General features: G+C 47.3%; 1 protein-coding gene across 1 annotated transcript; it reads right to left on the reverse strand.

Moving 5' to 3' along the window:
- Positions 1-1,385: 1,385 nt before the first annotated feature.
- Positions 1,386-14,413, reverse strand: atp2b1b (ATPase plasma membrane Ca2+ transporting 1b). The gene is made up of 21 exons (XM_057051408.1): positions 13,350-14,413; positions 10,880-11,172; positions 9,279-9,476; positions 8,548-8,805; positions 7,990-8,115; positions 7,475-7,657; positions 7,234-7,260; positions 6,528-6,668; positions 6,160-6,374; positions 5,783-6,025; positions 5,009-5,250; positions 4,698-4,935; positions 4,448-4,627; positions 4,278-4,365; positions 3,974-4,080; positions 3,503-3,694; positions 3,216-3,429; positions 2,894-3,105; positions 2,683-2,790; positions 2,403-2,591; positions 1,386-2,314 (listed from the first exon to the last, which is right to left on the reverse strand). The coding sequence occupies exons 2-21, from the start codon at positions 11,073-11,075 to the stop codon at positions 1,931-1,933; spliced, it is 3,741 nt and encodes a 1,246-aa protein (XP_056907388.1). The 5' UTR covers positions 11,076-11,172; positions 13,350-14,413; the 3' UTR covers positions 1,386-1,930.
- Positions 14,414-14,550: the final 137 nt, after the last annotated feature.

Here is a 14,550-nt window from a genome sequence, read left to right on the forward strand (position 1 = left end):
TCAAAGTCCGCTATTGGTTGGTTACGAATCTCAACGCACTGCATCATGGGATTGTAGTCCAATGTGCCCAATCTAACTCGAAAACAGACTCTAATGTGATTAATTGAATAATATATAAAACGAATAAATAAATACACTACAATTAAAGAAAAAGACACTTGAAGTCGACTGTTCTCTCTTGAGGTTTTGAAAATGCAGAAAGAGACCAAATTTATAGTTATTACTCAAATACATTGCCTCTCCAATCTGCCTCTAATGTGAGAGGAATAATATTCTAAATCTATCCTACAAATTAAGGGAGGGTAGATCTCAGCATTCTTTATCAACGTAATACAAAGGGTTTACTGTCTTCATTTTGGCTTCACATGGAACCTCAATCTCATCGTTACCTTCTGACACCAGGGACCAGAAAACCATTAAGACTCATAGGAAACCCATAGATGCTATATTTGTGCCACTGAAAAGTTTTACACTTTATTTCAAAGTGATTGTACATGCAAGTGCAAACAGATCTTTTAAATTTTTTTTTACAAAGAATCTGTCACATAGCAATGTCACTTAACAGTCGAAACATTTGAACTGGACGGAAGCATTTAAACTCTGGGTGTCGGTATAACAATGATGAATCATAGACATGTTAGATAAAGTATTACATAGTGGTAACAGTCAGAAAACCCTCTCAGGCATTCCTTCCTGCAGGAACAGCGTCATCAAACCGAGATGATGTGCAGTGTTTGATATTTTCCAGTGTTCAAGGATGGAAGCAAGGATGGAAAGATCCTGCAGTTATTGGATCCTGAAGATCCTGATATCTCAACTGTGACAGCTGTGCCTCTGTAACAGAATAATGGCTTTCACATTTTGTCCTGGTCTGTCTTGTTCCGGTGTCCGTGTGAATCCATGTGTGGGACTGGGTGAACTGTTGAACCAGCTGCTGCTGGCAGCCAAACAGCAGACGGCCAGGTAATCGCTACAGACAACTGTGTGCACCACATCCACGTCCACGTTATAACCAGCAAGGTCAGCTTGTTCCCTAGAATGGGTTCCAGATGGGAACCTTCCAACAGCTTACTTTTCTGGTTAAACCCTGCAGGAGGTGTCGGGGTTGTTGACCCTTGTTCACATTAAATGTAAACAATGAGAGTTTAGACATTTAAAAACAACAGATAACTATAACTTTGCATGAGAAAAGGTGGGTGGCATGTTGCTGCATCCTTCTATCATGGAAAAATGGAGCAGGGATCAGGACCATGGGTGCTGTCATCTTGTTGCAAAGGTGTCATTTGCAGCAGCAACAGTCATAAATGAATAAGAACTTCTGCCTTTAAGTGCTCACTTCATCCATCTTTATAACTCTATGAACATAATCTTGACAATGTGGTCTGTACGTTTTGACATATCATCATTTATTAAACTTTAGACATTTACTTTATACTCCTCTGTCTACAAAACACAAGTAATCACAAGTCCCTTACACCCCCAACAAAACTGACCGTCTCTATACATTTAAGTCACAGACACAAATCTAATCAATCGGCTCATCTTTTGATAAATGCTGCAGATTAAAACATCTATGTTTGAACAGTAACATGAATATTTACAAAGGAATACATTATTAATGGATCACCTCACAAACACTTGTTCCCCTAAACAACACCTGAAGAGTTCATGTCTAGTAAAATGAAGAAGGAAATGTCAGTCTGTGCGAGCCTGCTGTCCCCTGAGACCACAGACACACCTGGAAACATTCCGGCTTCCTGGATTCTAAAAAACAAAACAAAAACAAAACAGCAAGTAGATTCCTCAGGAGGATCGATCAGATCGGTCAGTTTTTGAAATGTTTTCATTCCTTGGAGCCAGGCTTCTTGCTGTGAAAAAGAGCAAAAACGGAATGTTGTGACAGGAAGTGGTCAAGTTAGGGGGTGGGGCTTCAGAGAGAAGTCTCCAAGCTGTGCAGGGGGCTTCCTGGGCTTGGCGGCAACCCTGGAGAGTTTGGCCCGATCAGCCCAGGTCTGGAAGGGTCCTTAAGCACCGGGACGATGCCGTCCATAGCGTTATTGTTTTGGTTGGGGGAGGACTGCAGATGTGACATGTTGGATATTCCAGTCAGAGGTGGTGGGAGGACGATGGAGTTGCGTTTGGTGGGGGCGTCGTCCTCCCCCTCTACTTCATCAATGAGCGGTATGTGAGTTTCCGAGTCTTCGATGCGGAACTCCGGGTGGCTCATGAAGTTGTGGATGGAGCTGCGTGATTCAGGCGTCTCCAGTCCTTCGTAGGGAGACACGCTGTCCCTGAAGGCGTTCACAACGCGGATCTGAGGAAAAACAGGGCCGTTAGTCCAGGGATTAACCCCCGTCTAGCTACGGAATGTTGACTTGAATACGACAGAGATGAAGTCATGCCTGCGTCTGGATGCGGTTCAGGCCACGGCACCAAAGCACCTGGCCCCTCTTCATCTCCATTTCAGCGTGGTCAATCTCGTCGCAGTCCTTCATCTCCTCCAGCTCCTCCTCGGGGATCTCCTCCCGCTGTGTGCCGTGCCCCGCCGTCTTCAGGAACTTCAGCCAGCTGGTCGGGACGCTGGAGACCAGCTGAGAGGCAGAAGCGAGAATATTTTAGACTACAAAGGCAAATCTGAAGATCCTGTTTTTTAAATAAGCTTGTCGGGACGTCCAGTCTCACCTGACCCCAAAGGAGGCTGCCAAGGCCAAAGAAGACACACCACAGCCACTGCTCAACGGTCAGCCTCACACAGCTAAATGGCTTCCCACCAAACTGCACAATGACGATCTACACAAAGAAAAAAAGCCACTGGATCACCATGAATCTGAGGAGGTATCACCACTGCCTCAATGGCTACAGGTCCATGTTCTCTCGGCTCCTGAGGTCGTACCTGTATGATCAATGTCCCCAGCACAATAGAACAGAAGATCGGGTTGTTGAAGACCCCCTCAAAGACGTTTCTCTCGCCGTGAATCTTACGGGCGTTCAGCTCGTTAAAGATCTGCATGAGGACGAAGGTGTTGAAGACGATGGTGTAATGCTCAGACGGGGGGGCGTGAAGAGGGGCGTTCCTCCCGTTGTCGATCTCAAACATCTTTTCACCTGCGAGCGGAAAGGTCAAATGCTCCTGAGCAGGTGGCTTCACACCATAATCCCTTTTTATGTAAGCCACATATACATCCATATTAGCTGTCTGTGGTGTGTTGACGTACCAATGAATAGAAGTACAAAGATGGTGGTCAGCTGGTAGACACCGTGCCCCAGGATGTTCTTCATCATCGTGCGGGAAATGAGCGGTTTCTTGCGGCCGTAAGGGTTCCTGAGCAGCAGGGCCTCGGTGGGCGGCTCCGTGGCCAGAGCCAGCGAAGCAAAGGTGTCCATGATGAGGTTGACCCACAGCATCTGCACCGCTTTCAGAGGAGAGTCCTGGAGATAAAGATAGAGAACTCTTAATCCACAATATAAATCCAACTTTGCTCTTTTACTGACAGATCCTCACCTGGGTGATGCAGGCGCCCGTAAAGGCCACGATGACGGCGACCACGTTGACGGTGAGCTGGAACTGAAGGAACTTGGAGATGCTGTCGTAGACGTTCCTGCCCCACATCACTGCCTTCACTATGCTGCTGAAGTTGTCGTCCGTCAGGATGATGTCAGAAGCTTCCTTCGCCACATCTGTTCCCGCAATACCCTGAACGCAGAACGCAGCGTGATGAGCTTGTATAAAAAAGGCTCTAATCGGTCAAAATTCCACATTAGTTTCATTTCAATTGTGTTTTTATGCTTTTGATAAATTGATCCAAGAAGCCAAGATGTAACTATTCAACAGAGGACAGTATAGAGTACAAAAGGTAATCAATAATACTAATTTATCAATTCTGAAAGACATCAGTCAAGGAGAGAAATGAGACAAATGGGAGAACTAAAACATTTAAAAAAGGCATTTAAAAATTTCAGTGGTGGTCAATACCATGGCAAAGCCAACATCGGCCTTCTTCAGGGCCGGACCATCATTTGTTCCATCTCCTGTTACCGCGACGACCTGCCTCTGTTCCAGCACAGTGCTGTCAATGATACCTGAGAAGATCAACAGATGGCTGAGATACACTTGCTCACCAGTAGAGGCTCTGAAGTTTGCACATCGTTTCTCTTCGTGTGGATCAACTTTTATCTTCAGGATATTAGTATATATTATTAGTATATGAGGATATATTTTCATTCTTAAAGTCGAATTGTGGAAACATAAACCCGAGTATAAACCCAACATGTCTGACCTTTGACCAGAGTGTGTTTATCTGTTGGAGATGATCTTGCCAGGACTCTCAGCTTTGGCCAAATCTTATCAATGCGTTCCTGTTCAATCTGTGGAAAAAGACAAATCTGAGGATTTCCCTGCAAAAATGCACGTTTGAATCTGCTGCGTTCGGTCTGTGGCCAGTCAAACCTCGCCCAGCTCGTTGCGAATGCGCCGGTTGAACTCCCGCCCCTCTATGCACAGGAAGTCGTCTCCAGGATGAATGATGCCACATTTAATGGCGATGGCCCGGGCAGTATTTATGTTGTCCCCTGTCACCATACGGACGGTGATTCCAGCCCGCTGGCACTTCCTGATGGCTTCTGGTACCTGGTGGGAACATTGAGGTGCAGTAAGTAGACCACACGCCGCAGATGGTTCTGGTGTCTGGCAGACCTACCTCGGGCCGAACCGGGTCCTCGATGCCGACTACAGCAATGCAAGTGAGACCGCTGAGAATGTGGCCCTCATTATCCCAGTCAGGCTCTCCTTCAGAGGCTGGGAAGTCTCTGTAGGCCAGGCAGATGGTCCTGAGCCCCTCTGACGCCATGGGCTCGACCACCTTCTTCACCAGATCATCTCGATCCCGAGGTTTGAACGTTTTGGTCTCGCCGTTGATCATCAGGATCTTACAGCATCTGGAAACACAGAAACTTGTGTAATTCGGTGGGAGCAGAATTTGGCGGGAAAGAGCTGCGAACATAGACCTACTTCTTCAGCAGGATCTCCGACGCGCCTTTGCTGAACATGCGGTAGCTGCCATCATGGTTTCTTAGCACCGTGCTCATGGACTTCCTCACGGAGTTGAAGGTGTAGACTTTGAAGAGTCTCTCCTCAGGGATTTCGTTGCGGATGCTTTGATAATCTCGGCGCAGGTCAAGGGCGAGTCCCAGTAAGGCACATTCGGTCTTGTTTCCCACCTGGCGAGGCAGCCCGCCTTCTTTCTCTGGTGGCTGGAGAGAAGACGTTTAACCACAGTTAGAGTTTAGGAACTGCTCAGATACACTGCCAGCTGGTCAGAGAAGCTCATTTGTATGAGCTGTCCAGCGTACCATCACAGAGAGGGTCAAAATTTCTAGAAAGAAATTTCTACCAACGTGGATTCGGCACTAAATTAATGTAGCGTAGCTGCACAGATGCTTCAGCAGTGTTTGCTAGAATGCTGCTGTCTCCTAGGTGAAAATGTTCCTGAAAATAAAGTGGATTTACCAACGTACTGATTTTCACAGTAAACTACTTATATTAAAGCAGGTCTGCGTAATCTCATGAGTGCACAGACTAAAGGGAAACTGATGAAAAAGCCTTGCAGGGACCTCTGTAGGACCCGCCAACCCGTGTGTCTCGTCTGATCTTTGCACTGATCCAGCAGGTAGTGATCAGATGGGCTCTAAGCTCCTCTGGCAGCTTTCCAAATCAACCTGCTTTTTAGGCCAAACGCTTTAAACCGCAGAGCTTCCCGAATGGATGGCTATTTTTACAGCTCACCATAATCTTGGTGGTGTAGGCGCAGTTGACCCCGATGCCCAGGACAAGCAGGTCCAGAATCTTGGCAGGAACCAGGTCCGGCTCTGGCACATTTTTGTAGAAGCGACCTGCGATGTAGGCCTGCACCACTGTCATGCGGTTCATGGTCAAGGTGCCGGTCTTGTCGGAACAGATGGCCGTGGCGTTGCCCATCGTCTCGCAGGCATCCAGGTGGCGAACCAGGTTGTTGTCCTTCATCATTTTCTGAAACGGGACAAAATGCGCATGTGTTTGTTGTTTGCTTCCCTGAGACCACAAGGTCACATGACCACTGATCCATTAGGGTCTCTCACAGCTATGAATGTAATCAACAACAGTATTTACATCAACAGGATTACCTTCACTGAATAGGCCAGAGAAATGGTGACAGCCAAAGGGAGACCTTCAGGCACGGCCACCACCAGCACCGTCACACCGATGATGAAGAATTTGACCAGGAACTGCACGTAAATGGGCGCACATTCTTGGGTCCAGACGACGCCTTGGATCCAGAAGGTATCGATGAGGAAGCGAGTGATGAGGATGAGGACAGTGAGAGCCGACATGAACAGGCCTGAAGAGACAAACAGATAAAAACAAGGAGGGAATTGATGATAGAACAGATCTGGAAATGTGAATGGAACCTTTAGGGGCAAAATATTTGAATTGTTGTCCCAAACAATGTTGAGACATTTTTTTAAAATTGGCTGTCAGGGTTTGTTTGTACCAGCTTTGCCGATCTGCACGGCCAGTTTGGTCAGTTTCCCCTGCAGGACGGATTTCTCCTTCTTCGGTAGGTTTTTCTTCTTCTCTGATTCTCCGTCCTCGTTGAGTGGCTGCGTCTCAGTGGTGCCATCTTTGTTTTTTCCTACAGACAATATCAAGCACCATCAGCGAAGGTACCAAATGTGAACGTCTTGATTTGATCCATTCACACGGGACTAATCAGCAAAATACTTTTTCTGTCTCTACACCACAAAATCATGAATGACCGTGCAGGTCGTGGATATGCGGGTCTGCAGGCGCGTGTGTGTTTGTGTCAAGTGTGAGCACACTGATCCCAGCTCAGTAATGAGGCTATTAGTGGACAGGCAGCAGCAGCAGGCAGGAGAAGAAAGCAGCTGCAGAGCTTAAGGCCAATAATCTGCTTGGTCCTAATCACCATCACCAGAGTCAGGAGCACCTGCTGACTGTGGCCACACAGACGCAGGCTGAACCATGAGGGTCCACCAGGAACCAGGAGATATGGGCACACCCAGGGGGAAAATGGCTATGACTGCAGATGTTTCACTGCTGCTGTTGCACATCTATTCAAATGCAAATGCAAATATGCGGAGGACAAAAAACAGTTTCTGGCTGTTGAACAGCTGAAAACAGGAACCACTGTGAGCGGAATAATAAACAAGCATGACCTGACTAATGCAGCTGCTCACCTTTCTTGTCTTTGTCATCTTTTTTACCTGCAAAAGAGGGAAGCGAGAGCAGTCAGCCCACAATATAGCAAATGAAATGATGAAAGATGGACATAAAGAGGCAGAACACGTAAACCTCACTAATGTTTAAAATGTCTAAATCCAATTCAGCTTTGCTGAGTGTTTAAATGGTGATATTGTTAATGACAGTAATCCATCCTAATATATGGAACTAGTTGCAGTAAAATGGGACATTTCTCACTCTTCTCCTTCTCCTTCTTGTCTTTCTTCTTCTTCTCCTTTTTCTTTTTGTCTCTCTCAGCCTTCTCCTCATCCCCGTCACCTTCCTCGCTAGCGCCAAGCAGTGTGAAGATGATCCCCGTCTGGGAGTTCACACCCACGGCGGTGACCACCACCTTCCCAGATCCCTCCATCACGTGGGTCCCTGAGAGAAACAGCATTCATTCAGCTCAAATCACACCATAAAGTGTTTTATCACAGTAACTTTTGCCCAGTATGTACAAGAAAAGGTGGACATTTTTTCCCATGTTATATTTTTTTTAATATAAATTTCACCTATAGAGGTTAGAGTCCAGTGTAAATTAGCAAAGATGCTTTAATGACAATAACAAGAATCTGGCAGGAAGAGTTACTTTATTTATTCTCCACGTCTGAAAACTATAAATAATATGTGGTTAAAGAGAAACACACAAGCAGCAGCTCAGGTCGCTCTGAACTTTGCTGCTCTCTGATGCAAATGGTGTTGATTTCTAGTACCTGAGAGCAACATGGGGTCTTTGTCGAGGCTTTTCTTGACGTGATCCGACTCTCCAGTCAAAGAGCTCTCATCAATCTTCAGATCGTTTCCCTGAATTAGGACGCCATCCGCCGGGAGGAGGTCACCTGGCACGCGTAGGTACAGAGTTATGAGGTCAGATAATGGTCGCTTAGGTGTGTTATTGAGACTTTTCCCTGGTGCCGAGAAGAGAAGCTCAAGATGAGTTGGTGAAATGACTTGCTGACCTGATTTTTAGGTCACAGAAGAAAACTGAAATGATGCTGCTGTTTCCCTAAACTCGTACCTGTATTTTAACATCCACAGTGAGCTGCAGATAAACCAGGAATAATCCCGAATAATCCAGATGAACAAGACTCTCCGTTGTTATTAAAATGAATTTAAAATTCATTGAGGAACGTAAATCACATTCCCAGTTAAAGCAGCTATATCAACCAGACCAAACATCTGAGGTCAAAGGTCAGCACCTGGCAATTGTCATTGCTTCTGGTTGAACAGAATTTTTTTCAATATTCTCCACAGGCGATGTGACACTTTACCATATTTGACTTGCATGATGTCTCCCACGATGATTTCAGACACTTTGATCTGGACCACCTGCCCTCCTCGCACAACGGTGAACTTCTGCTCCTGTTCGATGCGGCTCTGGAGGCCGCGAAACTGCTTCTCTTTGCTCCAGTCATTGAAGGCCGTGACCAGGACAACACACACCACCGACAGCAGGATGGCAGCGCCCTCGATCCACCCGGCCTCCGCCTCGCCATCGTCTTCCACGCCGCCGGCCGCCCTGCCGCAGTCTGGACCAGCGTAATTAATTTTCTGATTAGCTCGTGCGCTCGAACACCTCTGTGTCCGTCTCCAAAGAACATGTGCCTAATTTCAGGAGGTGATTTCCCCTTTGAGTTGTCAATCAAATCTCAGCAGGATGTGAAACAGACAATGATGACTTGTGACCGACCGATAGTCACGAACAGACCGTGGAGACGGAACCGTGAGCTCCGAATGCTCCTTTATATACAATATGATAACGACCAGCCTCTGAAGTCAAACAGTGTAAGTCTAGTTGCATCAACAGGAAGCAGACAAAGGTGTGTGCACCGACTTCCTGTTGAGCTGCGATCAATCAATTCACGCCATTTCATTGCATGAACAAACGTGCAGTAGAGTGTAAAGAGCTAAACAACAACCTTCTGAACACATCTCAAACTCACTCGTCACACGCTGCAAAGGTTTTTGTGTGGAAATGGGGGGAAAAAAGGGGACAACTCACTCTGGCGTTCAGCGTTTGGCGGTCTGTAGAATGAAAGGCCTAATGAAATAATGGCTGCCACTTCCAGGATGATGAGTGTGACATCCTGCAGGGCTTCCCATACTAACTGCACAAAGGTTTTTGGCTTTTTCGGAGGGATGAGGTTCTGTCCAAACTCCGTTTTCCTCCTCTCGATATCCTCAGAGTTTCCATCTAAACCTGCAGGAGTGAAGAAAAGGGCATTAGAGAAATGTCCTCCACATGCTTAAACCATCAATGGAGCCGTTAGGAATTTGTCAGGACAACTTTTGCAATATGTGATGGGGAAAATCCTACATTTCTTTCCAAAAACATCCCAACCTGACCTCCCTCAGGGCAGCGGAGAACCGAGAGCAAAACTGATTGAACACTTGAGACCAGAGAGGGCTCCTTCTGCCTGCTGTTTATTCCTCTCTGGGGTTTTGGGAGCAGACTGGTTTCCTCTGTGGAGCAATGACGAGTCAGAACATGCTGGGATCCCTGCAGACCCACTGCTGCTGCACGGCTGACTTTGTCTCTCCTGGACACTCACAAGTGTGAGAATCACAATTTGGCAGAGGTGAGGTTGGAGTGTCACCGAAACGATCAAATATTAAAAACACATCTAACATTAAAAGATCATTTCTGGTAATAAAAAAACCAAAACAAAGCAAAACTTGAACAAAATAAGCTAAACAGAGTGCAGCCGCCCTCCATCTGGGAGCAACAGCTGACATTTCAGCCCTCGCCGACAGTGGGAGTCTCAAGGTGTTTATCGAGCGTGTGCAAGACGGGAAGAGGGAATGAATTATTGATGGGGAGGAAAAAGTCAAAGGGCAGAAGTGTGAGACATGCTGAGCTGACTGGGTCCAGGCAGAGACACCTCTGGAGGCTTTCGCCCCCGTCTCGGTAGAAATCGGACAGGAATTCAGTTTAAACGCGGGCGGAAGCAGGACGAGGACATAAAGCGGCAGGTTGTAGATGCTTTCAGGGGGGAAAAATGCACTTGGGTTTGCTAATATTGGATCAAATGCCAACGACAGAATTTAGGTCAGCTTGGGGGCAGATTTCAGACAGATTAAAAGACAATGATCTGTGTATTACACGGACAGAGCGTCAGGCCCGCCTGTAATCGAGTTCACAAGTCCAGTCTGGTGCGGTCGAACAGATCAGCCGACAACCGGGAATAATAGTAATAATGTACCTGCACTTTAGCTTCACAGGAGGATAAGATACAGAGGAAACATAAACATTAGCTATCAGATCTATAAATATATTTGTTTATCAGTCATTCACCACAGAAGCCAAAAACAACGTCATGCTTTAACTTCCGCTGCTTGTAACTAAAGAACCTGATCTACAGATGAACCTTTTAGCCAGATGAGCAGCACATCTGCAGGTAAAGAGGCTGTGCAGACCAGAACCTCCCGTTTAACATCGCCGCGGGTCACAGGCGACTCTGTCCGACCCAGAATCAACGGACCCTCAAGCTGGACACTTGAAATGTCCTCTGCTGGTTTAACGGCGCCCACGTGGCGGTCAGAGGTCTGTGACTCAGATAAAACGGCCTAGTTACGTGCCAGCGTTTCAAAGACACGAGTTACCTTCCACGGGAGACGTCCTCAGTCTGGCGCACAGGCCCCCGACATCTCCGTACCGCTCCTGAATCCTGGCCGCCGACTCGGCTCCCCGCAGCTCCATGAGCGAGCGCAGCTCCTGCAGCGAGCAGCTGAAATCCGCTTCGTGGTTGGCCTCGCCGTGTCGGCCATGTTTGGAGCCTTGGAGAGAGTTGTTGGCCATGGCTGCTTCCCCTCGGATTCAACGGAGGCCTTCCAAACAAAACGCTGACTCAGTGGTGGGCCTGAGCTGCAGAGGTGGCCTGACAGGGACCCAGTGACTGTGGAGAGAGAGGACATAAAGGAGATTGGCTGTGGGAGGAAAAGGCAAAAAAGACGGTTTATATCCTCGAGGTAAAGAATTTACAATCCTCTTTAATCCAGAGGAAAGAAAGAGAAAGAGGACTGAATTAAATGATTGAGTGAAAAACAATAATAGAGATCCGGTCTGGACTGGTTATAGTGGGACAGGAAGGCTCAATGGACTGGTTATAGTGGGACAGGAAGGCTCAATAGACTGGTTATCGTGGGACAAGGTGACTCAATGGACTGGTTATAGTGGGACAGGAAGGCTCAATGGACTGGTTATGGTGGGACAGGAAGGCTCAATGGACTGGTTATAGTGGGACAGGAAGGCTCAATAGACTGGTTATAGTGGGACAGGAAGGCTCAATGGACTGGTTATGGTGGGACAGAGAGACTCAATGGACTGGTTATAGTGGGACAGGAAGGCTCAATAGACTGGTTATAGTGGGACAGGAAGGCTCAATGGACTGGTTATAGTGGGACAAGGAGACTCAATGGACTGGTTATAGTGGGACAGGAAGGCTCAATGGACTGGTTATAGTGGGACAGGAAGGCTCAATGGACTGGTTATGGTGGGACAGGAAGGCTCAATAGACTGGTTATAGTGGGACAGAGAGACTCAATGGACTGGTTATAGTGGGACAGGAAGGCTCAATGGACTGGTTATAGTGGGACAGGAAGGCTCAATGGACTGGTTATGGTGGGACAGGAAGGCTCAATAGACTGGTTATAGTGGGACAGGAAGGCTCAATGGACTGGTTATGGTGGGACAGGAAGGCTCAATGGACTGGTTATAGTGGGACAGGAAGGCTCAATGGACTGGTTATAGTGGGACAGGAAGGCTCAATGGACTGGTTATAGTGGGACAGGAAGGCTCAATGGACTGGTTATAGTGGGACAAGGAGGTTTAATGGACTGGTTATAGTGGGACAGGAAGGCTCAATGGACTGGTTATGGTGGGACAGGAAGGCTCAATGGACTGGTTATGGTGGGACAGGAAGGCTCAATGGACTGGTTATAGTGGGACAGGAAGCTTCAATGGACTGCTTATAGTGGGACAGGGAGGCTCAATGGACTGGTTATAGTGGGACAGGAAGGCTCAATGGACTGGTTATAGTGGGACAGGGAGGCTCAATGGACTGGTTATAGTGGGACAGGAAGGCTCAATGGACTGGTTATAGTGGGACAGGAAGGCTCAATGGACTGGTTATGGTGGGACAGGAAGGCTCAATGGACTGGTTATAGTGGGACAGGAAGGCTCAATGGACTGGTTATAGTGGGACAGGGAGGCTCAATGGACTGGTTATGGTGGGACAGGAAGGCTCAATGGACTGGTTATAGTGGGACAGGAAGGCTCAATAGACTGGTTGTAGTGGGACAGGAAGGCTCAATAGACTGGTTATAGTGGGACAGGAAGGTTCAATGGACTGCTTATAGTGGGACAGGGAGGCTCAATGGACTGGTTATAGTGGGACAGGAAGGTTCAATGGACTGGTTATAGTGGGACAGGGAGGCTCAATGGACTGGTTTTACCTTTCGTAGTCTGAATATATAATATATAATTATATATATATAATATGGAATTGGTGAGGCGAGACTAAACTGCCCTGACTTCAGAGACATCCAGGAGAGATTTAAGATAATTTAAAAAAGCCCAGGTCCACTTCCACAGATATTAATGTATGGGCAGCATGTCTGGGCTGGTCTGGGCTGGGCTGGGCTGGGGGGGGGCTGGCGCGTGAATTAGAAGCTTTTATATTTGTTCTCTACAGGTTATGACCTCCGTGCCTTCAGGTGTAATCTGTGTCAATTAGTCGGCCAAAGCTTAATTTAAGCAAGAGAGAAGCAGCCTGTTAAGTCTACAGGAGGGACGGAAAATAAGAGAGGCTGAACGCAAGTCACACACGCACGGGGACCATGAAAGGGGGCTGAAAAGCTCCCATTTGGGGGACAGAAATAAAACAAGGCTGCGAATAAATGAGGCAAAGCCGAGCCCCGATGATCAGGCCCTGAAGCACCAATCAGCAGTGACACAACTCGAGACTTAAAGATGCTCAGAAGCCATAAATGAACAAACGGCCCCATTCAGAGGCAGATATATATACATCGTATATATGTAACTGCTGCATGGAAAAGAAGAAATGTTACTCACAGAAACTTCCCCCATCATCTCCCGTGAGCAGCAGCAGGTATTAGTGTCGGTCCGATTACCCCGCAGCGTCACGCACAGCTCCGGGAGCAGCCCATAACCTGCCCGCCGCTCTTCACTCAATACCCTGCGGACCCAAACTAAGAGGTACTCCAAAAACCTCACTAATTTTCAGACATTCGGCTTGACCTTCAGCGAGCTCACCGTCTCAAGCAGGGCTCCATCCGAGGAGGGGAAAAAAGCAGGAGCTGGCTCGATGATTATCTGAGGAAAGCCTTGGTTAATCTAATTAGACAATCTGTGGCTTCAGCGGGCAGCAGAGACACGCTGCTGCAGCTCCTCCTGCTGAGGGACTCGGAGAGGGGTGCAGCGGCGAACCTGCGACCGCCTGGGACGCACAAAAGTTCCCGACCGGGTCGGAACACACTCGGAGAGAAGAAGAACCAGCAGTGGGACCTCATTTAGAGGAAAAAAATGGCTCCTGGAGGGGGCATCCTGTTGATCCTGTGATCCTTCTGCATCAGTCAACGTTAGTTTCACGTCTGTTTACAGCCCCAAAAAAATCATGAACACGTCCCTTCCCCCAGAGCCTGACGTCAGGTGGCACACCCCCCCCCTCCCTCAAAACACACACACATACACAGATGGATTACAGCATAGACACAGGAGGATTAAGTTAAAACACACGTGCACGCGCACACGCGCACTGTACTGTTGTTTCACATGTGCATGATAGTTTCACACTCAGCTGTCGTGACCATTGACTCTTGTTGCAGTTGAAACTTTTATAAACTAAAAGCATTTACGGTGCCATGATACCGTCCACAATGAGTAATGTCTTTTAATCTTGTGTACACATTTGCGACTGGTGAATAAATCAAGCATGGCTTGGTTACAACATCTCATGGTGATTCAGATCAGTTTCCCCTCTAAATCCTTGTTTAATTAACATTGAGCAAGTTGACCTGAGAGCAGCTGATCGGCTCCGTGTTTGTTTGAGCTGCCACCTAGTGGACAACCCTGGTCAACGCACATGAACCACGGGAATGGCTTCTTTTAAGTCGTACTACAAACGAGATGACAATAGTGATTAACCATTTAGTGTTTTCACAGTACAGATTTAAAAACCTAATTATAAACCTAGCTATTTTCATTTGTTCTCTAACTTCTGGTAGACGGCATCCCTTCGGGTCCTTCCGGAACC

This window comes from Takifugu flavidus, chromosome 13 (genome assembly GCF_003711565.1).
Source record: "Takifugu flavidus isolate HTHZ2018 chromosome 13, ASM371156v2, whole genome shotgun sequence".
Taxonomy (NCBI): Eukaryota; Metazoa; Chordata; class Actinopteri; order Tetraodontiformes; family Tetraodontidae; genus Takifugu; species Takifugu flavidus.

What these genes read in the sequence shown, in the direction of transcription:
- atp2b1b (XM_057051408.1), bottom strand. Translation starts at nt 11,075, where the DNA reads ATGGCCAACAACTCTCTCCAAGGCTCCAAACATGGCCGACACGGCGAG. An exon ending in CTCTGGCCTATTCAGTGAAG is followed by an intron (nt 6,026 to 6,159) that starts GTAATCCTGTTG and finishes GTCCCGTTTCAG; the next exon opens with AAAATGATGAAGGACAACAA. An exon ending in TGGGGACATTGATCATACAG is followed by an intron (nt 2,791 to 2,893) that starts GTACGACCTCAG and finishes TTCTTTGTGTAG; the next exon opens with ATCGTCATTGTGCAGTTTGG.